Below are 27,381 nucleotides of genomic sequence, written 5' to 3'. Positions count from 1 at the left end.
AGAAAAAATAATTGAAAATATAACCGAAAACCAACAACCAAAGAACCAGCAATTTCCTACTCCGCTGTGAAAATCTCATTATGAACTAATCATCTAAGCCCATAGTTCCTTCAGAAAGACGGTCAATGACAAAAAGGTTAAACCAAATTCATTTTAAGCCTTTTAGATCACTGCAAATCTTACCCAATCAATTACAATGCCTCATGCTAGTATTCATTCCATACCCACATTAAGATTTCACTGGTTCTGGCTATTAATTTCAACTTTGTTTCAAATCTGATAAATCATCACCTTTATTCCTCTTTCACCCTATTGGAAAGAGATCCATCTTTTACAGCCATCACTGAACAAGGGAAACACAATGTAGATTTATAAAAAAACCTTTGTGATTTGGTTCATTTCAAAACCAAAACCTTCATAAAAAGTGTAATTATTGAAAAACATCTGTATGAAAACACTATACAAATTTCTTTCCAGGATCTCTCGTTTCTACTTATAACAATAACATAAATACAAATTGAAAAATGATGCTCTAACCCTTTAACCAACAATTCCGCATGAAAACCCCTAAATTAACCGGTTATTCTAAGATGCTTCACTGAAAGATCAAAGGCGCCGACTATACTTTATCCTGCGATAAAGTACACTCTTTGAGTTGCATTAAGATGCTGTTCAAATACCTCCCCCGTGATCTAACATATCCTTGGTCCTTGTGCTATAACTTTTATAGTTCAGGGCAAAACTATCCTTTATTACACTGTACAAGGGAGCGAATACTTTATACAGTCAAGTCTCATTAATCCGACACTCGTTAAACCGACAATCGGCATTATCCGATGCTAATGATGGGAACAGATTGAATCAGCGCTATTTAGACCCGTTAATCCGACAGTCTCGCACTCCGACTCCAACACACCTAATTTGCAACGAAATTACCGAAATCACTCATTAATCAGTCTCGTTAATCCGACACAGTGATCATTGTACTCCGTGGTCATCTGCCCGAGAGTACACAGCCTGTGTATTGATGCAAGACGAGTCGGCTGGAAACTGCATATAACAACGGCTGCAGAGATAAACTTGCTTAACAATAAACAATTAATGCTTCAAATAAAGAAACAACCTTTTGCAAACTATGACCTACCAATGAAATGACTAACAGGAAGTCAACGTTAGCCACTTAGAAAGCAGCTTTCTAAGCTTTGCGGTATCAGTTTCAAAGTTGCGACTTCCATTCCACATGCTTTTTAAAGAATTTGAATAAGTCATACAGTCCGTAACAGTTATTTAGTTTAACTTTAAAGGTTGCATGATTAGAAAACATATTCCCCTAACAATGTAACATAACAATATGAATATTTATTTTATGTTTTTTTTATTTTGTGTTTGAATCTTTATCTATCGCGTAGTTGTCCAATTTTCGATCACGAACGTTGATACTGCTTAATTTCGTTTATCCGACATACTCGTTAATCCAACATAATCACATGCAACCATCAATGTCGGATTAACGGGACTTGACTGTATCTTAAATACCGACAGGTATTACTTTACCCTGTACACAGTCATGATAACATTAGAATAAGTGCACAGTAAAAAGTCAAGGGGATGTCTGACCTCATGCATCATCAAATCACACGACACAGAGCGCCATATTTAACTTGTAAGTGTGATTACAGGCTCATCTCCTAATGACATTCCACTGTAGCTAAATGATGGTCCCTAAAGGAATCAGCTTCCTTCTTTGTTGTTTAATACTGCACACATTTCAGCTAAATAACGGAGGCAGTTTCCTTTTGAAGCTATAATTAGAAGGTTGTGTAATGGAAGCATCATAGTGCTTGCTAAAGTGTCATTATTTCTAAGAATTCACCATGATATCATTATTAAATATTATCATCCTAAACTGGCTCCCACAGGAGATATTGCTTGGGTCAGATCAAGCGATATATCCATTGTAGATATTGCTGCAATGAAATTGCATCACAAGGTTTTGCAGACCATTGTGATGTCATTGTTACCATGACGTCACAAACAAATGACATCACCAATTGTTCTGCTACTGAAGCTGTTAGCAGTACTTTTTACACTTGAGACACTGCTTATTACTGTCTACAAACTGAAAAAGTTGGATGAATGATGTTGGATGATAAATAAAATCTCAACCTCTTATCTTTTGATATGAAATATATCACACTAGTTGATAAAAGAGGAAAAACTCCTCGGCAAGCCTCGGTGTTTTTCCACTTTTATCAACATGTGTTGATATAAATTTGATATCAAAAGACAGTCAGGTGAGATTCTCTCTTTCTTGAACATTGTATCTAATTATTACAACTGTTCAGAATAAGCTAAGACCCAACAGTTATGTCAGTGTTGTAAACACAACTTATTGTGTACTGAATGTCCCTGGCAATCTGCCTTCAACCAGAAAATCCCCATTCCATTGTCTAGACTTGTTCTCCGTCCACAACCTTACTTTAACATACAAGATCTACATTGTGTTGCCCATAAGAACTGTGCAGTGGGTCACCTCCATCTATACACAATAGTTTCCCTGTGGAGGGATGGAGAGAGTGATGAAGACGAACTGGAACAGAGCAGTCGTGACTGTTGGCTGCTCCATCGCAAGGGGTCATCAACGTCTGCAGCTGTGTATACTGAACTCAAAGGACAAACTGTACACTTGTGGGAATATATAAAATCTCTATCTGAACTGAATATCCTTCATCAATCATTGCCACAAATCAAGTGGAACCATTTCAAACCCATGCTGACGATATGGCTTGATGCTGACAGTGTTACCCCACTGACAGTAGCATCCATGATGTCTGTTTGCTGAAACATTGCTCAAACAGCAGCGCAGGCTTAAAAAAGTATCCATGCATGGGAACAAAACACAACAAAACACACATGCGGGAATAATCTTTAATCAAAACATGCTACAAAAAAAAGGGAAAATGTAGGGGAAGTTTAACCAACTGGCAGTAACACAAAGCATATACCATTGCAAAGTTGAAAATAAACCATCTGAAAAAAATGAAACTTAATGGAAAAAATGAAGAATAAAATGGAAACAAAAAAGCATCAAGGGAAAAAAGAAGCATCAAGGGAAAAAAGAAGCATTAAGGGGGAAAACAAAGCATATTGGCAAATAATGAATGGTTCCCAAGCATTGTTGGTGACGATGAGTCTGTTTTTGGGGAGTGAGTGAATGTTGTTTTACACCACGGTCAGCAATATTCCAGCTATCACCGCAGCTTGTAAATAACTGAAACAGTTAAAAGTAGTGGTTGATAGTATAAGCAATGATCCATGCCATCAGGATATGATGACAAACAATCAGTCAGGTCACACATTGAACCACATTATCAAAAAGAAGAAAAGGTTTTGGCTCGGGGACCTATTTTGCCCAATGTCCCTAGGTTTAATGATTTTGATGTGAATATGTACTTGCAATGACCTTATGCCTCGGAACCAAGAATCTATTTTCATGCAAATCTGATACATGCAGAACTTACCTTGGCAGAATAACATTATATAAAAATGCAGTTATATTGCACAAATATTTGCCTTGTGCTTGGTAATACAGTAATAAATATATAAGACATAAGCCATAAAATGTTGGGGATGAACCAAAATCTATATCTTTTTTAGCACCACCCCACTTTTTTCTCATCTTCTTTTATCCAGGATATAATATCTTCCTTCCAGGTAAATACCCTGGACCCACTCAGTACCATAACATTTACTTTTGAGTCTGATTTGAATGACATAGCTCTAAAACATCACTATAAATACCAAGGGTGGATCAAGCATTTTTAAAAGGGATGTGTCCAACATATCAAAATCCTCTCTCTATTTGGTGTCCAAAAGGGGGTGGGGGAATCTCCCTTCTGGATCCGCCTATAATGAATACCCTGGCCCATTAACTAATACAGCTTTCGTCCTATCAAAAAAGACAAATAGTTTGCTAGACATGTTGTAAAAAATACTCTGATGTGAAAAGTTTTTAAATTATTTGGTTTGAGAATAAAAATATATATTTGCAAGCAGGGACAGAAAAAGACTGAGTTTCTGACAAAAATCATCCCAATGTTTCATGACATAACATCACTACAAGAGAGAATTTTCAGCAAAACAAGTAACATGAATTAAGAACAGGTCTGCACACCATATTCCTTTTAAAATCAAAAGGTTCTGAAGAGAAATTTTCCCAATTTGACAAATCTGAAAAATATCTATGTATGATTTCCCTTGTTTTGCGAAAACCCATTTCCATGAACCTCGCGAAAAAATATTTCTGCAATGTAATGAACATTGTTTCACATTCAAAATTTTAAAAAAAGATCTGGTATTTTGACATTTTCTCAGCTTTCATGGATTTCTTTCTAAATTCTATACCTTCAATTAACCAGTTTTCCTCAAAATAAACCAATCATGTTATATTTCAGAAACTGTTTTAATATAAACCAGACAAAATGTTGGGGCCATCAGCATTCTCGTAATTGGATATTGTTCAGGCAGCATCAGGGAAGAAAACACCTATTACTTCATCCGTTATCAATTCCTTCATAGAGCTCACTGGTACTTTGTTTCTGACACGTCGTGGAGAAATTGACATGCATTCATTTCGAAATTGACGTGAATTTCTATGGATAGACCATAATGCAGATGGGACAGTAATGATGTTAATCTGAAATGAACATCAGTCCTGACTGTTATTCCTTGTTCTTGACACAAATCAACCAAGGAACATCCATCACTTTTTACTCATGGACTGTTTAAAATTATTACTGTGAACAGTACGAGGCGTTATTGTTTATTTAGTGGGAAATACTATGGTTATCTCCATATATAAAATCGATATATTTCACTCGAGTGAAATAACCGTCTAAGCCAGAACTACTTTCAGTTTACCTCAATGATATTCAGGTTTTCAGATAGATCAGGAAAATCATGCAAGAAAATACATAGTACATTGAATATTTGTCTTTTTCTTGTCAAATTAATAACATGGCCTGCAAGTTTGCTGAGTGGGTTAGATCGCTGACTTTGTGTGCTGGCGATTAGGTGCCTCACTCTGAGAGTGTGGGTTCAAAACTTGGATGGGACTTAACCCCAAAAAGTACTGTTACATTTAACCCCTTTCTAAAAGGCATTGTGTATTCATAACCATCAAAGTTGACATCTGCATGTTTTTTTGGTTTGTGTGTGTGTTTGTTTGTTTGTTTGTGTCTGTGTTGGTTTGTTTATTGATTAACGCCACACTCAGCAATATTCCAGCTATATGACGGCGGTCTGTAAATAATCGAGTCTGGACCAGACAATCCAGTGAATGACATCATGAGCATCAATCCACGCAATTGGAACACGATGACATGCATCAACCAACTCAGCAAGCCTGACCACCCGATCATGTTAGTCGCCTCTTACGACAAGCATAATCACCTATTACGGCAAGCATGGGTTGCTGAAGACCTGTTCTACCCCGGATCTCCACTGGTCACATTACCACATGCGGTTGTGCCACTCATGAAAATATCAACTCATCAGGTCACTCAATGAGATAAACATATCATTTGACAAGAAAAAAGATAAATATCCACACTGTATATGTAAGTGCTCTGTGTCTTAACTTCTTGTTGGGAGGTGTGAGAGGTGGGGTGGGGGGAGGTGTGAGAGGTGGGGTGGGGGGGGAGGTGTGAGAGGTGGGGTGGGGGGAGGGCTGAGAGGTGGGGTGGGGGAGGTGTGAGAGGTGGGGTGGGGGGAGGGCTGAGAGGTGGGGTGGGGGGGGAGGTGTGAGAGGTGGGGTGGGGGAGGTGTGAGAGGTGGGGTGGGGGGAGGGCTGAGAGGTGGGGTGGGGTGTCCTCAGCAATATTCCAGCTATTTGTAAATATTCAAAACCAGACAATCCAGAGGTTGACAGCATAACCATCGCTCCATGAAATTGGGATATGATGACCTGCATTCATCCAAGTCAGTGAGCCTGACCCCGAATTTAGTCACCTCTTACAAGCAAAGATTGCTCGGGACGTACATTCGTACTCGGAATCCTCAAGGGTCTGGTCTGTGCTTTCTCACTTGCACAATGTGAAAATGAAATAGTTCTGTTGGGGCACATGGTATACAGGGGTAAAAATATGCAAACCACAATATGACCAAAGGGGACTTTAAACATGGTCATAATTCAAAAACATAATTTAATCAGATAGTTGCTTTTGATAACAGGAATTCCTCCAGTAAATGTATGATGTCAGGGGCATTGGAATAACTAAAGTTGAATCTGGTTTGTATCTAGTTAGAGTGAGTTGGCAAATGTATGGTGATCATACACTTAAAAAAGTTGGCAACTTGTCCTCTGAGGTCTGAATTAAAATTAATGTATACCGTATTCGACGTAATAAGAGCCCAGGGCACTCTCAAAATTAGAAATAGGGGTCTCTTATTAGAATATTATTTTGGTGAAAAAAACAGAGTTGAAAGATATATTTTGTGGTTTATGCAGACAGCCTGAAATGTTTATATACAAGAGATATATTTTTCCAGAATTTAATTGCCCATAATTAAGGTTGCATATAACACACGAGTGCGTATCATACGCGAATAAATAAATCTTGTGTACATTGATCAATTGGAAATGGTGCTAATTAGGATTGTTCACTAGCCAATATATTAGCAAATATCACTGTGGGCACTTATTACATTGAATACGGTATCTAAAATGTATGAGACTGTAATTGGTCTAGTTTCATAACATGATACCAGAGCGAAACCCCATCTCAACAGGAAGGATTGCTACAAATAATCAAAAACAATTTTTTATCCCCAGGTATTTGAAACTTTTCCAGTTTTCTGAGAAATATTTCAATGAATCAGAATTGAATTGCCCAAATGTTACATAACAAATTCATCATTGCAGAAATATTTTACATGCATGTAAAACGATAATGCCATTGAATGAGCTATAAACAAACATCTGGAAAAAAAATCAAAACAATTATTTCACAAAAGAAACAGGAAGAAATGAAGAAGATATATCTCCTGGAAAAAATATACATTGGAGTATACATTCTGAAGAAAAAATTGAAGCAAACCTTTGGCAACACTTTTCTTCAAGGCTAGGAACAAACATTTTGAAAAACTGACCAGGCAGCGCATCAGCAAGGGTTTTCAAGGAGCTGGGTATCTGCCTGAGAAAAATATTTCACTTACCACAATTTCCCTGACGCTTCACTTTAATGCGACGCTTTGAGAGACAACTTTCCCTTTTCAGGTAGCATTCGTTGATGTACGAGACATCATCTGTGCCGCATACTGGCGCGAAGAGGTCGTCGCAGGAAGTGTCACACTTGCAGTAGTGCGTCCCACTTGTGCTGTTAACCATGCAGTGGGCCCCAAAAGCACAGAAATTTGTTTCACAGGGAGCTGAAAAAGGACACAAAAATGTTGAGCCCATGACAAACAACATATATACCAAATTTCATTACAATTTAAAACAAAAATCTATAAATATCCATTTACAGGATTTTCAATATGGCCACCATGGCGGCCATATTGACAATCATATTCAAAATGTCTTGCATATATTCAGGTGTTATCATTGGTCGGAACAGGTATGTCAGAGTTCAACTTCAGTGGTCCAATACATATGGTCTTTGAGGTAAGTTGTTTTAAGATGCACAGGCAGATGTTGATGTCAACAGATGAGGCACAACCTGGCCATAACATAGGCAAATTTCACTTTCAGTCAGATGATTTCACATGGCATTAAAAGATACAGAGGAACCCTGATTATCCCAATTCAAGTATTCATCCAGACAAATGGATTTCTATATTTGTAAATCACTAAGTAAACTGACAAGAGTTAGCTCCCCTGCCAAATGCAAACACACTATAAAACAAAAAGCTAACTTTCATGTGCACATTCTCTATTCAGTTTTTGTCACGTGACCTCATCTGACTGTAAAAGGCAAGCAACCAATATGTTGTTTAAAAGTTGGCAAATTAGTGTCAAATTTCTAATTGGTACTTATTGTCCAATCAAAATTGGATAAATAGCCAGTCAATCAATCCAAACAGCATCTTAATCCACTGTGATCAAATGCAACCTGATATTTTGATGTTGGCTGCCGTGTGATGCTCTACTAAACAAACATGGTTGCCCAATGACGCTGTCCGGTAAGTGGTACATAATTGTGTGCAATTGTTGGTTAGTGAAATTCACCTTCCGGTTCCGGAAACCGGATTTGCAGATAAATCGGCCATTTCATAACAGTGCGGTTTTTTTTGCTCTTTTTTTTCATAAAAGGCGCTTGATAGACGGGTTCTGGGATAAGTGGGGTCAGGCCAAGCATGATTCCTCTGTATTTCGGTTGTATCATCGACTAACAGCTTTATGCTGGATGAGATCACTGACTGATTCTCCTCAAGATGAACCTTGAACAAAGTTAGTTATTTTCCACTGAACTGATAACATGGTGTCAATTCTTGTGAAGAGTGAGTGAATATGGTTTTCCGCTGCTTTTAGCAATATTACCACAATATCAAGACAGGGGACACAAGAAACAGGCTTTACACATTGTACCTATGTGGGGAATTGAACCCGGGTCTTTGGGATCTTGTGAAGAAAACAGCACTTGTAATTTTCAAACCAAGTATGTTATGTTGTATGCTAGACCTGATCTGAATATAATGAGGCCTTGCTCACTCACTCACTCCAAGGTGAGGGGGGCACGGGTGGCCCAGTCATCTAAGGAGCCGCAATTTACTGTGCAGAGTTGCATCCCTTGGGCACGCCAGAAACCTATGATTATGGGTTCAAATCCCGGTTCACCCCGATTATGTTTCTAGGTTTGTCAGCACCATACCTGTGCTCATGTGTTTCACCAAAGTGGTAAACGTCTGAGACCTGTATCACTTCAGGCTTTCCTCCCACATTAAGCTGACACGCCGCGATATAACTGGAAACTGTTAAAAGCGGCGTTAAACTCACTCACTCACTCACTCACTCCATGGTGAACTTGCACCTTTTGGTATTTTAAGTTGGAAGAATCATTTTTTAAAATTGTTTTCTGGGCAAGGTTAATTAATTTCTCCCCCAAATGATTCCAACGTCAACTCACTCACTAACAGACCCACCCAATGACCCACTTGATCAGAAGCTTTCCCTCTCAAATCACCCACACAAATTACTTCATCAACAATGCCAGTGTTTGTCCTTGCTATTTACACTGATAGCTAATAAAGGCCGATGCCACAGCAGGTCTCAAGAACAGCTGATCCGGCAAAATACTTACATTGGTGTGATGGTACTCACACCCTCTGTCTGATTAATCAAATATTGTGTGAAGCGTAGATATTACATATTGTGATATTGATGCCGCCTAGTGGAATGTGGCACATCAATGGCAAGATATTTTACTAAGGATCAATCTTTTCTAATATTTACAAAGCTGCTTATATTATCGACATTGCTTCTGATCAAACTGAATTATTAAAAAAAAATAAGTGTCACACTTCATTTCTATCTCAAGTTGACATCATTTTCATTTTTGTGTGTTAATGATAAAAAAAGCAGTCTGTGAAGTTATTATTGTTGATATATTTACACAGTATGGTTTTCACATTCATACTTTAATAAACACAAACAATATTGAAGTCAATTTTTAAGTAAACCAGGGCCATCAGCTCTTGGTCACCTCATGACCAATACTCAATCATTGGTCAAAAGGACACAGATTATACTTGGGTGTTTTCAGGAGGTGGTCTTGACCAGTACTCAATCTTTGGTCAAAAGGACACAGATATTACTTGGGTGTTTTCAGGAGGTGGTCTTGACCAATACTCAATCTTTGGTCAAAAGGACACAGATTTTACTTGGGTGTTTTCAGGGGGTGGTCTTGACACAGATTTTACTTGGGTGTTTTCAGGAGGTGGTTCTTGACCAGTACTCAATCTTTGGTCAAAAGGACACAGATTTTACTTGGGTGTTTTCAGGAGGTGGTCTTGACCAGTACTCAATCTTTGGTCAAAAGGAGACAGATTATACTTGGGTGTTTTCAGGAGTGGTTCTTGACCAGTACTCAATCTTTGGTCAAAAGGACACAGATTTTACTTGGGTGTTTTCAGGAGGTGGTCTTGACCAGTACTCAATCTTTGGTCAAAAGGACACAGATTTTACTTGGGTGTTTTCAGGAGGTGGTCTTGACCAATACTCAATCTTTGGTCAAAAGGAGACAGATTATACTTGGGTGTTTTCAGGAGTGGTTCTTGACCAGTACTCAATCTTTGGTCAAAAGGACACAGATTTTACTTGGGTGTTTTCAGGAGGTGGTCTTGACCAATACTCAATCTTTGGTCAAAAGGAGACAGATTTTACTTGGGTGTTTTCAGGAGTTGTTCTTGACCAATACTCAATCATTGGTCAAAAGGACACAGATTTTACTCGGGTGTTTTCGGGAGGTGGTCTTCACATGAAACCAAACCTAATGATAGCAGGTGTACCACTGCTAACAACTAAAAGACAAACTTTGTTTGAAAACTTTCCAGCTAATGACATGAAATGTCAAAGGAAATGTCCATCCTTCTCCTTCAGTTACATTGATTGACACTCTTCCACGCATTTCTTACTTTCATGATAAATTGAAAAAAATAACATCTGAAACTGCGAACCTTAGTCAAAACATCCCTTATTTCTGACAAAACCCTTCAACTCTTACAGCAAAAAAATATTCATATAAATGTCTGGTGGGAATCTTTGAAAAAAATAATTAATAAAATATTCAATTAAAGACATGTTTTTTTTATTTCAAAACCTCCAACAGAGGTTTCCAAAGTGAATAAAATTCCCAAATGTATGTATGAAAAACATGAAAATAATCTGACAGGATCTATCAGACTCAATGGCATAATCTTTGACAACTGCAATTCAATTCCCGGCGACATTACCACTTAAGGCCCCAAAGTGAATTTCTTTAAACTGACACTGTTATTCAACTGAGTCAAGAACATGACGACATTGGGACAGTGTATCACAATGTTTTTATTCACAGAGTCATTGATTACTGAGTCTTTTCGATCATCAATACATGTCGAGACACATGTTTTCCCATAATGTCATCAACAGATGTGCAAATATTATCATTGCATTTCTTTGATTCATTATGTTTCTCGTAAGTTCCATCTGAAGTGAGTGTTATATCTGGGTTGAATCGATTAATCACACATGGATCATATTATTTTGAGGGAAGCCAGATATTTTAGTACCCATCTTGTTGCCAAGCAACATAAAATTATCCTTTTAGTATCATAGGAGTTTCAATATCGGTACATCCCGACAAAATATTCCTGATTTGGCATATTTGATATGGCTGTCATAGCACCCATATATAACACTGGAACAGCAAGCTGAGAAAGGATTAAATTTAATACTGCCATTGTTCTGATCAAGTATACATACAAAAGATAGAAGTGAAACAGCAGATTGATGTGTTGCTTTTGTCTATGGCTAATAGGCAATAAATTGATGACAATGTCAATAGTTGACATCAATATTACATTCTCAATAGTTTTCATGTATGTAAAAATATTATCAAATATTTATAATCATTAATTTTACCATTTATTTTTTTCTGTGTCGCCACTTGTTTGAAGAAGCATCCAATCAGAACACATTCATAACCTTATTACAGACAATAACAGAATTTCTACTTCCTATAACTCCCATGCAACGTTCCCAGCATTATCCTAACAACATTCTAAGAAACTTTCCCAACTTTAAAATACAGCATCTCAAACTTTTCAAACACGTCACAATACCCAAAGACGTACTTTGTCAAATTGTGTTGCCGGATACACCAGTGAAACAATGCCCTGTGATGTCAGGGGTCATTGAGCCTGCATAAGCTCCTCTCAGTGATCTATCATCTCCACATGAGATGTCACTGAATAAGCCCAGTGATGTTGAGAGTTTTCAATATTTGTTTAGCCTGCGACGGCACATTTTATAGCAGGCAGAAATTTATGAAAGAATTTATATTTTCAAAAATGTTTTTTGGGGTTTCAAATAAGCTCATGTGGAAGAATGGATTGTAAATGCGTACTAATATGCATATTATGTTTTTTGGCTTCTTTAGTTTAAATTATTATGCACAGGAAGGCAGTTTATTTGGTATTTAATTATTGACGTTGCACACATCTAAACCACGCCAGACCAAACACTCATCCACGTGGTGTCAGTAGCAATGCTTATGCCTTCCTAGTTCCTTATTACAATCCCGTTATCCTTATAGTGTTCCAAACCACACTTTTCTGTGACAAAATCACCCAACGAATTATTAAAACCCTGCATTTCATGCCTACTCATGAATTCAACGTTTGATGCCTGGAGCCATTCGTGGATATACCTCACCACTCATACCTCACCACTCATACCTCACCACTCATACCTCACCACTCATACCTCACCACTCATACCTCACCACTCATACCTCACCACTCATACCTCACCACTCATACCTCACCACTCATACCTCACCACTCATACCTCACCACTCATACCTCACCACTCATACCTCACCACTCATACCTCACCACTCATACCTCACCACTCATACCTCACCACTCATACCTCACCACTCATACCTCACCACTCATACCTCACCACTCATACCTCACCACTCATACCTCACCACTCATACCTCACCACTCAGCATCTTGTAGATTACGGAATGGAACGAGTGCCAGATGGCATCGGGATCACCTGTGAGTGTCTGTAGAATATAGTCGTGAAACACCATGATGCACCATGACTGTGGAATTTATATTTGTTCGGTATTTTTTTTACTAAAAGCCTAGGCAAGTCTAGTTCAAACTAACCAAGTCTGGTTTGCTTGATTCCCCATGGAAACCACCCAAAAACAGCAGAAGAGGAAAGGTTCTTCCAAAGAACTTTTTTTTTTTAAAAGACATGTTTTCACTGACTAAGTATTAGTTTAACACCATGCCTACCCCTAGTTGTAGTCTGCGTCAACTCTTCGACCCTTTCCGTTCAGTCTCAGTCTCAGGGCTAACAATCATCTTAAGGTCGTGAGTTCACGTCCAACAGATTCTCACAAAAACTGGTTGCTTGTCTCTGAGTCATGTGACCTTTGCCAGTTATCATCCTCACGAGAAGTTGTGGTACTACATTCTAAAGGTGCTCCCTACATCCTTAACAGCATTCCAAGAACATCCCTATCAGTAGAAGCATCCCTGGCAACATCCCCAGCAGCATCTCCAGCCACACCCTTAACATCATCCCATGCAACACCTCCAGCAATATCCCTAGCAACATCTCAAGCAACATCTATGGCAACATCCCTGACAATATCCCCAGCAACATGCCTAGCAACATCTCTGGCAACATCCCTATCAACATTCCCTGCAACATCCCAAGCAACTTCACTGACAACATCCCAAGCAACAATCTACGCAACATCCCCTGCAACATCCCTATCAACATCCTTTGCAACATCCTTAACGACATCCCTGCAACATCCCTAACAACCTCTCTAACAACATCTCCAGCAATGTCCCTAACTACAACACTAACAACCTCCATAACAACCTCCCAAACTACAGCCCTAACAACCTCCCTAACAACATCCCTAGCAACCTCCCTTACAACCTCCCCAACTACAGCCCTAACAACATCCCCAGGAACCTCCCTAACTACAACCCTACCAACCTCCCTAACAACCTCCCTAACTACAACCCTAACAACCTCCCTAACAACCTCCCTCGCAACCTTCCTAACTACAACCCTACCAACCTCCCTAACTACAACCCTAACAACCTCCCTAACAACCTCCCTCGCAACCTTCCTAACTACAACCCTAACAACCTCCCTAACTACAACCCTAACTACAACCCTACCAACTTCCCTACCAACCTCCCTACCTACAACCCTAACAACCTCCCTAGCAACCTCCCTAACAACCTCCCCAACTACAGCCCTAACAACCTCCCTAACAACATCCCTAGCAACCTCCCTAACAACCTCCCAAACTACAGCCCTAACAACATCCCCAGGAACCTCCCTAACTACAACCCTACCAACCTCCCTACCAACCTCCCTAACTACAACCCTAACAACCTCCCTAACAACCTCCCTAGCAACCTCCCTAACAACATCCCTAACAACCTCCCTAAACTACAACCCTAACAACCTCCCTAGCAACCTCCCTAACTACAACACTAACAACCTCCCTAACAACCTCCCCGGCAACATCCCTAACAACATCCCTAACAGCATCCCTAACAACATTCCTAACAACATCCCTAGCAACCTCCCTGAAGGAATGATGTTACATAGTACTGGGGGTCACAAGGACCCAAAGTCCAAGTGCACTGAAATAATAAACAAGAGGTCCTCTATTTACAAATGTCAGTGTAAGGCAGCCCAGGAAACATGGGTAGCTACATATTGAAAATCAAATCCCTTTCAGCAGCCAGCCTGTCTTGCCTGAAGCCATGCATTTGAGACATTCATTGGAGACCTTGTTAATTCCATGGGGCAAAATGGGACAATTTTCTTACCACAAATACATTTATTTTTCTATAAATTGGATTTGCTCAGCAGGAAAATTATCACATTATAGAGGTCGCGACGTTGACCATTTATTTAGGAGTCGTCGAGAGTGTGAGCGACGCATCTGGCTTGTACCCCAGGGGGGTTCCTCCACTTATTGATGCCATGAGAGTTTTCCAAACCAGTGCACTCAGACACTCTACCACTGTCTCACCAAATCATGTCATGACACTTGGTATGTGACTGTGCTCTACTCAAGTATTGTCTTTATTTGACAAGGGGTGAATGGTCGGGTAGCCTAGTGGTTAAAGCGTTCGCTCGTCACGCCGAAGACCCTGGTTCGAATCCCGACATGGGTACAATGTGTGAAGCCCATTTCTGGTGTCCCCCGCCATGATATTGCTGGAATATTGCTAAAAGCAGCGGAAAACCAAACTCACTCACTCACTTTATTTGACAAAATAGTACCAAGTATTTATAAACAGATTTGGGAGTATGACACTTGTTGCCAGGATTACAGTTCCAAGTATTACATGCATATTGTAACATGGAGATCCATTGACCACAATGGCTACATGGATAGGATCTTAGATCGAATCAACCTATGAAGTCTGATATTAGAGTATGGGTTTGAGTATATTTTATTTTGTTGATATTCCAGTCATGTAACTAGGTCATCAATAATCAGTTCATTGTACCCATGTGAGGAATCGGAACCCATGAATTCAGTGTGATGAGCAAGTGCTGTAACCACTAGTCTACCTCTACACCACTTATTCAAACCCAGGATAGATCAAACCCACAGCAAGGGAGTGGCGCAGACAAACCAGGGCTCATAATCAGGCCTAACCTGGGATTCAAACCCAGGATAGATCAAACCCACAGAAGGGTGTGGTGCAGACAAACCAGGGCTCATAATCAGGCCTAACCTGGGATTCAAACCCAGGATAGATCAAACCCACAGAAGGGTGTGGTGCAGACAAACCAGGGCTCATAATCAGGCCTAACCTGGGATTCAAACCCAGGATAGATCAAACCCACAGCAAGGATGTGTCGCTGACAAACCAGGGCTCATAATCAGGCCTAACCTGGGATTCAAACCCAGGATAGATCAAACCCACAGCAAGGATGTGTCGCTGACAAACCAGGGCTCATAATCAGGCCTAACCTGGGATTCAAAACCAGGATAGATCAAACCCACAGAAGGGTGTGGTGCTGACGAACCAGGGCTCGTAATCAAGCCAAACCTGGGATTCAAACCCAGGATAGATCAAACCCACAGAAGGGTGTGGTGCTGACAAACCAGGGCTCATAATCAGGCCTAACCTGGGATTCAAACTCATGGTGAATTTCCGATCACGAAGTCAAACACTGAGTCAAGTGCTGAGTCAAACACTGAGTCCACAACAATATATATGCATGCATGCATTACAAAGACTATCATGTTACTCCGAGGGTAATACACAATCATTAGTTGTAGGAGGTATTTATAGACACCAGCCTTGTTGTATCAACACCAATGTCATCTACTCAACACTTATTGTCTTCAATGCTTCAACCAGGGTCCCGTTCCACAAAGCAATCGTAACTACAATCAATCTTAGAGACTTACTTCGATTATAAAATCGTCTTAGCTAAAGTTTACGCCCATTCCACAAAGCGATCTTAGGGCAATTGTAACTTTACAAGTTCTTTAGTAGCCGATCTTAACAAAGATCGGAATCTTCAGCCATGAAGATACGAAAGTTTCCCTAAGTGTGGCCTTCCTTGGTCATGTTTAGCAGACGACGCATTGTCGAAATATGGCCATCTTTGTTGTTATGGTACAATATTTAAGATTGATTTTAGCGATCCTAAGTTGGTCCGGAGCAACTTAGCATTTTGATCTTAACTTACAACTCTCTTAGTTAAGATTGCTTTGTGGAACGGGCGGCTGATCGTAACCAAAATTTAAGATCGCGTACCTAGTGAGTTACAATCAACTTAGCCCTAAGATCGCTTTTTGGAACAGGGCCCTGCATGACATTTTCATTAAGAACACACACATGGGGAAATCACAAACTACCATTCAAAAGCACTACAGCTGCAGTGGCTGCATGTTACAAGGACCGAGATGTAGAACGATGATGAACATGTGAAATGACTCTCCTCTCATTGTGCACATTCGCAGAATGTATGTTTTATCATTTAATCTGGAATTTTATTGCTATTTTGGTTGGTTCGTGAAGCTATCTTCACTTTTTGTGCCTTGCTACATTCTAAATACATTGTCTTTTGAGACATTCTTTATCTGTTAGAAAAACGGGTTCTGCAAGATTGTATTGATGATTAATGGACAAAATTAGTGCACTTAACTCTGATGCATCACTATATGCATGTGACATTTTGAAAACTCACAGAAAAATGTAAAAAAAAAAAAAGCTATGGTAAGATTGTATCGGATTTCAAAATAGGTTCAGCAAGATTGTACTGATATAATGAATTTCAATTCACCAGAATCAATATATCATTACACATTTACTAAAGAGCTAATTCAGTATCTTTAGGGCTTGATGCGTATGTCCTCACTTGCCATGTGATTTGCGCCTGAAATACCCGACTGGTTTCACAGATTGAAATGCACTGACTCATCGCTGAAGTTTAAAAATATTAACCACACATTATTCAGTCTTGTCCAATTATATTTCAAGCAACTATTCATGGCTCAACTTGCACATATTGACCCAGACATTATACAAATATTGCATTTGGACTCCAAAACCAAAGAAATCTTATTTCATTTGCAGGTTCTCATACCCTTTGACCTTTTCCTATAACTGAGGTCGGATCGGAACTGTAAAGATAATTATTACTGTCTATAGGTATGGGTCAAGGTCAAATGTTTGCAGTAGAGGTCAATTGGTCATGGTAGAGGTCATTCAATTAAGATCATGTAGATACAAAACATCAGCTGATTGGATACTAATATCAAGAAAACTATAAAGGAATACATCCACTTGGGTATAATCAACTTTGGAACTGGAATATTTTCTCAATCACACTGAGATAATATTAATTTCCAGGCTTTACAAAAAGTGTTTCCTCAATTAAAATAATCATTCAACACAAATTGAAAAAGGATTGTAAGGAGTTCCGGCATGAATAAAATGTAGTAATTCACTGATTTGATATTTTAACTGGTTCACTCATCCATGTCATGTGTGTGCATTCACCACAAGATAGTCCACAAAAGATTTCAAATACCTTGTTTATCACTTCGAGAAATCTTAATGAGAACCTAAAATAAGAACTTTATCATATTCCATGATGCTATCAGCATTTTCAGAATGTATCTACCATTCTCTGAGTAGTATGGTAGATGGATGGTATCATTAATTCTTTCAGCAAGCTGTATGTCAAAACAACAAGCCTTGGCACGATAAACCAGGTACTGATGTCATGAGCATCTATCCACAACCAGTCAGGACACAACAATGTTAGTTTGCATTCATGACCATCATGGATGTTGGGGTCTTCATCTGGCCAGGAATCTCCTGGGGCAGACTTCTGGAACAAGTCTGCAAACCTGAGGCTAACTTGTTGTGCTGAGAACAAGGACATATCCAGTGATGGTATTCCTTGACTAGTGGCATTTCTCAGTGCTTGTTTTGCTACAAATTGGAACTTAATAAAACTGACAGAAAAAGTAAACATTTTTGTCTTGTTGAAGCAGGACTGGCTCAAATACTCTGAAGACTAGTGAAATAATGTTAACGTTAGTTCTGCTGATCTGCCCCACAAATCTGTCCACTGATCTACGCCATTGATCTGTCCACCAACCTGCCCCACCAATCTGTCCACCAACCTGCCCCACCAATCTGTCCACGAACCTGCCCCACCAATTTGTCCACCGACCTGCCCCACCGATCTGTCCACCAACCTGCCCCACCGATCTGTCCACCAACCTGCCCCACCAATCTGTCCACCAACCTGCCCCACCGATCTGTCCACCAACCTGCCCTACCAGTCTGTCCACCAACCTGCCCCACTAATCTGTCCACCGACCTGCCCCACCGATATGTCCACCAACCTGCCCCACCAATCTGTCCACCAACCTGCCCCACCGATCTGTCCACCGACCTGCGCCACCGATCTGTCCATCAACCTGCGCCACCGATCTGTCCACCGACCTGCGCCACCAATCTGTCCACCAACCTGCCCCACCAATCTGTCCACCAACCTGCCCCACCAATCTGTCCACCAACCTGCCCCACTAATCTGTCCACCAACCAGTCCACCAACCTGCCCCACCGATCTGTCCACCGACCTGCGCCACCGATCTGTCCATCAACCTGCTCCACCAATTTGTCCATCAACCTGCGCCACCAATCTGTCCACCAACCTGCGCCACCAATCTGTCCACCAACCAGTCCACCGACCTGCGCCACCAATCTGTCCACCAACCTGCGCCACCAATCTGTCCACCAACCTGCCCCACCAATCTGTCCACCAACCTGCGCCACCAATCTGTCCATCAACCTGCGCCACCAATCTGTCCACCAACCTGCGCCACCAATCTGTCCACCAACCTGCGCCACCAATCTGTCCACCAACCTGCGCCACCAATCTGTCCACCGACCTGCCCCACCAATCTGTCAACTGATCTACACCATTGATCTATCCACCAACCTGCCCCACCAATATGCCCATTGACCTGCCCCACCAACCAATCCACCAACCTGTCCCACCAATCTGTCCATCGACCCACATCACCAATCTGTCCACCAACCTGCCCCACCAATATGCCCATTGACCTGCCCCACCGATCTGTCCACCAACCAGTCCACTGACCTGCCCCACTAATCTGTCCACCAACCAGTCCTCCAACCTCCCCCACCAACCTGCCCCACCAATTTGTCCACCGACCTGCCCCACCAACCTGCCCCACTAATCTGTCCACCGACCAGTCCACCAACCTGCCCCACCAATATGCCCATTGACCTGCCCCACCGATCTGTCCACCAACCAGTCCTCCAACCTGCCCCACCAACCTGCCCCACCAATCTGTCCACCGACCTGCCCCACCAGGCTACCCACTGATCTGTCCACACAACTACCTCACCAATCTTCCCTCTGATCTGCTCCAGCCATGAAGCTCAACCCTTCCATCTGTGAGTCTGTCTCTCAAAGAGTTTTACAACTTATCATATTTCCAATTCATTGATTCCATACAAAAACAATCTTCTTGGCGTCAATGTCTCTTTCATCAATTCCCTATTAATGTTTCTACAGAAACAAATCTCATGTTTTTACAGTATCCCAGATGCGCCTTCGCCACGACTGCATCATTTCCATTTGGCCAAAACAGTCGCACAAATCAGTCGTTTATATTCATAGAAATGCTGATGCAAGCCCTTCCAGAGATGAGGCTAGTAATGCCAGCATTTCATTACCTTTGATTACCGTACTGTTTTGGCTGCATCAGATTACGAAGACTAAAGAATGAATTATTTATCCTTTTTTCACTGACAACCAAAGAAATAATTCTATTTTTTAATGATTATTTGATGTTAAGGCAAAGTGCATTTTGACAGGTGGATAATAACAGGATCATGTTATTCATGGATTGTAAACTGACAAAATATGAATAATTATCAAACTTTCGACTGAGTGAACAAAATGCTACAAGCAGTTAATACCCATGATTGATAGTTTTTTAATAGACGGAGAAAAACTAAATCCTTGCTGTCTGAAAATAACACCTACCAAAAACTCTGTTTCTAATAACTTTCAATGACATCAACGAAAAATTGTCCAATTGCTTTCTCCCATTGAAACAAAGGGTTTCTTCTTAGGTTTTTCATGAAATTGTTTCATAATATCACCACTTGTTTCATGACAAAAGCAAAAGCATGACTCATGACCATTTGCTTTCAATTTAAATTAACAAAAATATCACTTAATCATATTTCTTATAATTAGGACCAGAATATTTGTTCGTCAACCCAGAACATTGCAAAAGTTAAAACAAACATAAATTCAGTCTTCAGTTGAAAATATGCATTTTTAAACAACTTTTTTCTTGTAGTTTTGTTAACACTTAAAATTCAAGAGATTTTGTTAGGAAAATTTACACCAAATCAACCCTGGTGACATTATTGGACATTATTAATTTTGCCCGTGGACAAGGTGCCCAACCTTAGAGCAGAAGGTCTGTGGTTCGAATCCCATCATGGGACTCTGAAATTTTATGGCCACTACAAACTGACCACAGACTTTTGTATGACAAATTAATTCTGTAAGCCTGGCCAAATCCAGAATAAGCTAAATGTATAAAACATTTTTTGTTCAGAGAATAACCAATCAGCTACAAGGAATTATGGATTATCTGTCTCGAGTGAATGAAAGTTGCAAGTCCCACATAGGTTATTCTGTATGTTACTCATAGACATTTTAAGAGAGAAAATGAAGGAAAACATTTGAAACGTCAACCATACTGATAAACATCACTGGGTGCAGCCATTGTTCAGATGATGTCATGACATCAATTTGTGACATCATGAGATATGGATGACGTCATATATTTTTCTCAACAATGAAGCACTGTGACGTCATATGGCTTCAGCTGACCAATTAGCATTGAGAATCACTGAAGTGCACATCCGCAAATATCAGAATATATGGGTGGTCTGATGCAGGCATGCTGATGCATGTCATCGTATCCCAATTGCGTGGATCGATGCTCATGGTGTCAGTCACTGGACTGTCTGGTCCAGACTTGATTATTTACAGACCGCCTTCATATAGCTGGAATATTGCTGAATGCGGCGTTAAACAACAAACAAACAAACAAGCAAAACTGTAAGCTAGTCTACATTAAAAATGAAGACTTTTCATAGCTTCAATAGACACTAAAGAATGATTTCAATGAATCAGAAACTGTAGAAATGAACATTGTTTGTTTGTTTGTTGTTTAATGCTGTACTCAGCAATATTCCAATTTTTATGATGGTAGTCTGTAAATAATCTAGGCTGGACCAGACAATCCAGTGATTGATATCATGAGCATCGATCCACTCAATTGGGATAGGATGACATGCATCAATCAACTCCGTGAGCCTGACCGCCAAATCCTGTTAGTCGCCTCTCACGACAAGCATTGGATGCTGACGACCTTTTCCAACCTGGATCTTCACAGGTCAGATGAACATTGATTCAGGTTAATCATAAAATAATAATAAAATAATATTATTAGCACATAAATTGCAACTGATTCCCTGGCATTTGATTGGTTAACCAAGCAATCGATAAATCTAAAAACAACTAGGCCACACCTACTGTTTCCTGATTGGCTGATAATAGAGTGGGTGGGGCTTGTGTTGTATTATTGCAATGACTGATGTATTGGTTTTGTATTATTGTCATCAGTTTTTTATGTAAATGATTAAACAAGCAGTCTGTGAAGTTGTTGTTGTTGACATATGTATTTGTCACAAATGACTTCAATGTATTTGCACTCTGTGTAAATCCTTACAAATAAATCTTGAACCAAAGATTCTAAATGACCTAAAAATGTACAGCCTCAGTCAAGTATAACATCACAACAACAAAAAAACAAAATAGAAATCTATTTTTTTTCGAAAAATGCAATTGAGGTTATTTCATTTTTTACTTCCTATGAGATACTGTCTGACTCTTTGGACTTTGTGTTATCTGATTGATTACATAATAGAATGCCTATCAAACTTTTTGTAATGTCACAGCACAATTTCTGTTTAAGATAAAGGATTTTGTTACTTAATCAATGGAAAAACTTAATCAGTTTTGTTATCTTCCATACTATAAGTGTTTTTTGCATGTGAAAAAGACCTGATTGACTGCCTTTATCAGGTATTTACACACTTACAAGGGTGATATTTTGGGATTTTTATCACAAATTTTATCAAGTCAGGTTTTCTCCTATCCCCAAATCACATTAATACTATGATAAAACAGCTGAAATGTTGGACAAAGATAATCAGACCCCCAAAACAGTGGCCATAAAGACAGGGTATTTCCCTATCTGGTTGAAGCAGCCAGCAGCAAGTTCTCACTTTTATAGCAAAAGTAATCAGAGCTGTGACAGATCACTTTCCTATCTCACGAAAACACTCCAAAATTGAGAAATGTTGTTTGCATAGTTTCCATTGTCAAAAGAACCAACAAAAGAGAAGCAATTAATTAGGATCTTTCAGGTTATACGGGCTGTCATAAACATAACGGATATGTCTGGCCTGGGTCTTCACTCATCACTTTGAGAAATATAATATTCTCGGTCTAAACTTGGGACTATTGTAATGACCAAGGAGAACAAGTACTTCATAAATATGTCTGATATGTTTGACCTGAGGTTGCGTTCTGTAGGCTATGTACAATATTTGTGTCATGAGGTGAGGTGAAATGGGGTTTAACGTCGAATCCAAGATTATTGCACTGATATAGCGACTTGCATGTACATGTGTGTGTGTGTGTGTGTGTGTGTGTGTGTGTGTGTGTCTGCTTGTACTAATCTGGACTGATGCCGATTTATAGTGCTAGCTCACTGAGATACCATGCCGCAGTTTAACATGAATACCCCACTCAGACACAGTATACTGACTCCGAGCCGACCAGTCCTTGTTTTAGCTCCTTAAAGCCGAGCGCCAGACAGGGTAACAACAAGTACCATCTTTTAGCATCTCTTGGTATGACGCGGCTGGGGATCGAACCCCGGACCTTCCACTCTCCGGGCGGACGCTCTACCATTAGACCACGGAGGCAGTCTTGTGTAATTAAATAACATGACAACTCTCTCCCACATTTTCATCTCCAGACATCTTGAAATACACAAAAGCACTGAAAACATGTAACACCGAAACTATCCATGCCCTATAGCATGGCGTCAACTTGTTCAACTACATTCTGATGTCAAAACCCAAGCTGCCTTTTTGGTGCTGGAAGTTTGACAGTCATATTACCACCTCATCCTACCAGGTACCCATTTGCTGCTGGGTGAAAAGAGGCATATAAGAATGTATGCAAGGAATATCTACTACCATGTTATACTCAAAACGTGAACATAATCAGACCCACAGATGAACCTAAAGTTGCTAAACTGCTGACACAGAGTTACTGCCCTTTCTATCTGTTCTCTGATTTTTTTTTATATCTTTCCACCAGTATATGTTCAGTAACTAACTGGATAAACTTAAATTGATTGATTGGTTGGTTGGTTGATCGGTTGACTGATTGGTTGATTGACTGATTGATCAATCTATCGAGAGATAGGAAAAGTATTCCAGCGAAGTAGCTTCATGTGGGAAGAGTGAGTGAGTGAGTGAGTGAGTTGGGTTTAACGCTGCTTTTAACAGTATTCTAGTTATATCACAGCGTGTCAGCTTAATGTGGGGGGAAAACCTGAAGTGATGCAGGTCTCAGACGTTTACCACTTCGGTGAAACCCACGAGCACAGGTATGGTGATGACAAACTCAGAAACATAATCGGGGCGAACTGGGATTCGAACACACAATCATAGGTTTCTGGCGTGCCCAAGGGACGCAACTCTGCACAAACCGCAGCGCCTAAGATGACTGGGCCACTCGTGCCCCCTCGTGTGGGAGGAAAGCCACGTGGTATGCAAGTAACAGACGTTTACCCCTTCGTTGTAACCCAGGAGTACAGGTTGGTCCTGTCAAACCTAGAAACATAATCAGGCTGAATTATGGGTTTGAACCCAGTCATTGGTTTTGGGCACACCTCAGGGATGCAACTGTTGGGGACAGGTAACTTGGGTACTCGGGTCGGGTGGGTCCTGAGTAGTTTTAGCCAGGGCTGCGGTAAAACAATTACCAATCAGACAGTTGTTCCCAACTCTTGAGACTTGCATTGGATACCCAGGTAGGGTCGGGTAATAGGGGGTCGGGTATTTACACACTTAAATTTGGACTCCTCCCAATCCTAGCAACTATGCACAGGGAATTATGGACTTTAGACCCTGGAGCAGACAGTCCCCCTTTAATTTTCACCAACTGCCAAAAAACAACCTGACAGATTCCTGAACACATCAAGAACACTTACAATCTTTTCGATAAAATAATTTGAAGGTGTTTTTGTACAACTTCTACATCCATTTGAAAGAAGTCAATACCTCATTTCAAAGTTTAATTTTCAAAGTACTCCTAAAAAATCAGTTCTTCAACAAGTTTACGAAATACAGTTGAGTAGTATGCATGGAAATCACAACCCCTCTCATAAAAACATGGCACTCTTTTCATTAGCGTAATGATAGTAAGATAAGAAAAAGATCACCAATTGCCGTTATCAACAAACTTTATGACCAATTGAATCAGCTATATCAGATTTATACGCAGATAGTGCGACCATTGGCATTCAGTGATCGCAATTAAGATAGTAAGCAGATTTCTCAGTATGACTGTAGTGAATCACTGAAGCAATCTGCCGCCAGTTCTTGTATCAAAATCAAATGGAAGACCATGCAGGATGTTAGCTTATTAGCAAATAGATTGGTTCACGGTGTCTGCAACCACGGTACATGTCGCTATTGACCTGGTCATTGAGGTCATATTTCTTCTGATTGGTTGGATATGACCTTTGACCTCTGAAACACATTATTCCCCAAACATATCCGTGACATTTTGAACTGATGTCACTGGAAACAAGAGACAGACATTACATACACGAGGCTTGTATTTTATTGATGCACTTTGCTATGGAATTGTATGATTTGTTATTGGGGAAATATTATTGCATTTCCATACATGTGCTTGTGTAGAGATGGTCATGATGAAAGTTGATTGTCGAGAAACGTCTATAACACTACATTTCAATCTTTAGAGCGGGGTTTGATATTTTCCTTTTGTATTCTCATCTTCATTTCTTATGAATGGGAAAAGGTTTTGTTTGCATGTCAATGCTTCAATTTCCACAAATCATCAGATTCTGGGACATGAAGCATGAGATATCACTTGCACATCACATGTTGTGAGACACTCATCGATTTGACAAACGCAATATTGCCTATGAGACCCGTATTAAATACATTGAAAAACCACTTCTTTTTTTGTTTCACTTTAAGCCTCTATCAAAAATGGATGTATACTGAATAACCAAGTTTGGATTGAACAAGCACTAATTCCTAGCATGACACACAAAGAGCTTGTCATAAACCATTTTGACTCCTCAAATAGACTTCAGGATCCGGGGTAGAATAGGTCCCCAGCAACCCATGCTTGCCGTAAAAGGTGACTATGCTTGTTGTAAGAGGCGACTAATGGGATCGGGTGGTCAGGCTCGCTGACTTGGTTGAAGCATGTCATTGTAAACCAATTGGGTGGATTGATGCTCATGATGTCAATCACTGGATTGATTATTTAAAGACCGTTATCGAAAAGCTGGAATATTGTTGAGTGTGGTGTTAAACAAAACAAATAAAAATTTGTCTAAAAATGCATATAGAGCATGTCACTGTGCCTGCATCTGTGTGACAGGATGTTGTCTGACACAGGAAATCAGAGAATAACAGCATACATAATAGATGAGGCTAGGGTGTAGGAACTGGAAATTGTTCATAGCTGTGCAGGTTGCACAAAGGTCACATCAAACCAGGATCAGATCATCCATACAAATAACAAGCATGCTTTGAAAATTACAAATGCCATTTTCTTCACAAGACTTGGCACAATTGATCAGCTCAGTTGAAAAGAATGAGTGAGTGAGTGAGTGAGTGAGTGAGTGAGTGTGTGAGTGAGTGAGTGAGTGGGAGGGTGAGTGAGTGAGTGAGTGAGTGAGGGAGTTAGGTTCAGTGCTGGTTAACAGTATTTCAGTGATATCACAGCTTCTCAGTTTCATGTGGAAGGAAAGCAGAGATTTGAAAGATACCCCCTTGGTGAAACCCATGAGCAAGTATGGTATGATACTGATTAACGAAGAATCATATTTGGGTTTATCTTAGATTTGGGCATTCCTATAAGGGAGACAACTCTGAACAGCAACTCTAGGCCAAACTTGCAAACCCATGAGCATGTATGGTTTGACACTGATTAACGAAGAATCATATTTGGGTGAATCTTAGATTTTAGCATTCCTATAAGGGAGACAACTCTGAACAGCAACTCTAGGCCAAACTTGCAAACCCATGAGCATGTATGGTTTGACACTGATTAATGAAGAATCATATTTGGGTGAATCTGAGATTTGGGCATTCCTATAAGGGAGACAACTCTGAACAGCAACTCCAGGCCAAACTTGCACAACCCTGACCCCAAATCCCCCCCACCCAAACAAGTATGTTGGTTGATTGATTGAGTGATTGATTGATTGATAGGAACAGTATTCCAGTCATAACAGCTGAGTATCGCCTGGTATCTTGTAATACAATATGTATCATGATACCGACAATACCACTGGTATCACGATACGCCAACAAATAGGAAAAAATAAGGAAATCACTCAAAAACAAAAACGTGTGAACAAAAAAATAAGAACAAAACAGTTTCAAATGAAGGGATGGTTATAAAATGTAATAGTTTAATGGCAGGCATGTCCTCGTGTTCTGCCATGCTTGGAAGTTGCACCATACTACTTCTGCCATTACAGGAGGTAACTCTGTCAGTATTTGTGCTGTTTGTAGTATATCACAATCTCACAAACTGATGATTCAAGTATCGTCTGTACCTTAGTATCGATGATATTGCAGGTATCAGTGAATCATTACAGCCCTAATGATAAGAAACATCGTGGACATTCATAAAAATAAGGCCATCCATACCATATTATGTCCGTTCCATATTAA

The 27,381-nt window shown here is 40.0% G+C and overlaps 1 protein-coding gene across 7 annotated transcripts in view; it reads right to left on the bottom strand.

Moving 5' to 3' along the window:
• The window catches only part of LOC124149287 (agrin-like), a 472,283-nt gene that overhangs the window by 222,263 nt on the left and 222,639 nt on the right, over window positions 1-27,381 (bottom strand). For all 7 annotated transcript variants that reach the window (XM_048394137.1, XM_048394138.1, XM_046520773.2 and 4 more), the window contains exon 3: window positions 7,216-7,428. In XM_048394137.1, coding sequence (XP_048250094.1) covers window positions 7,216-7,428 — 213 coding nt within the window. The remainder of the gene's footprint in view (window positions 1-7,215; window positions 7,429-27,381) is intronic.

This window comes from Haliotis rufescens, unplaced genomic scaffold (genome assembly GCF_023055435.1).
Source record: "Haliotis rufescens isolate VD_foot unplaced genomic scaffold, xgHalRufe1.0.p SCAF_13, whole genome shotgun sequence".
NCBI classification, from domain to species: Eukaryota; Metazoa; Mollusca; class Gastropoda; order Lepetellida; family Haliotidae; genus Haliotis; species Haliotis rufescens.
The sequence above is the reverse complement of the archived record's forward strand: the minus strand, read 5'-3'. Positions and strand labels throughout refer to the sequence as shown.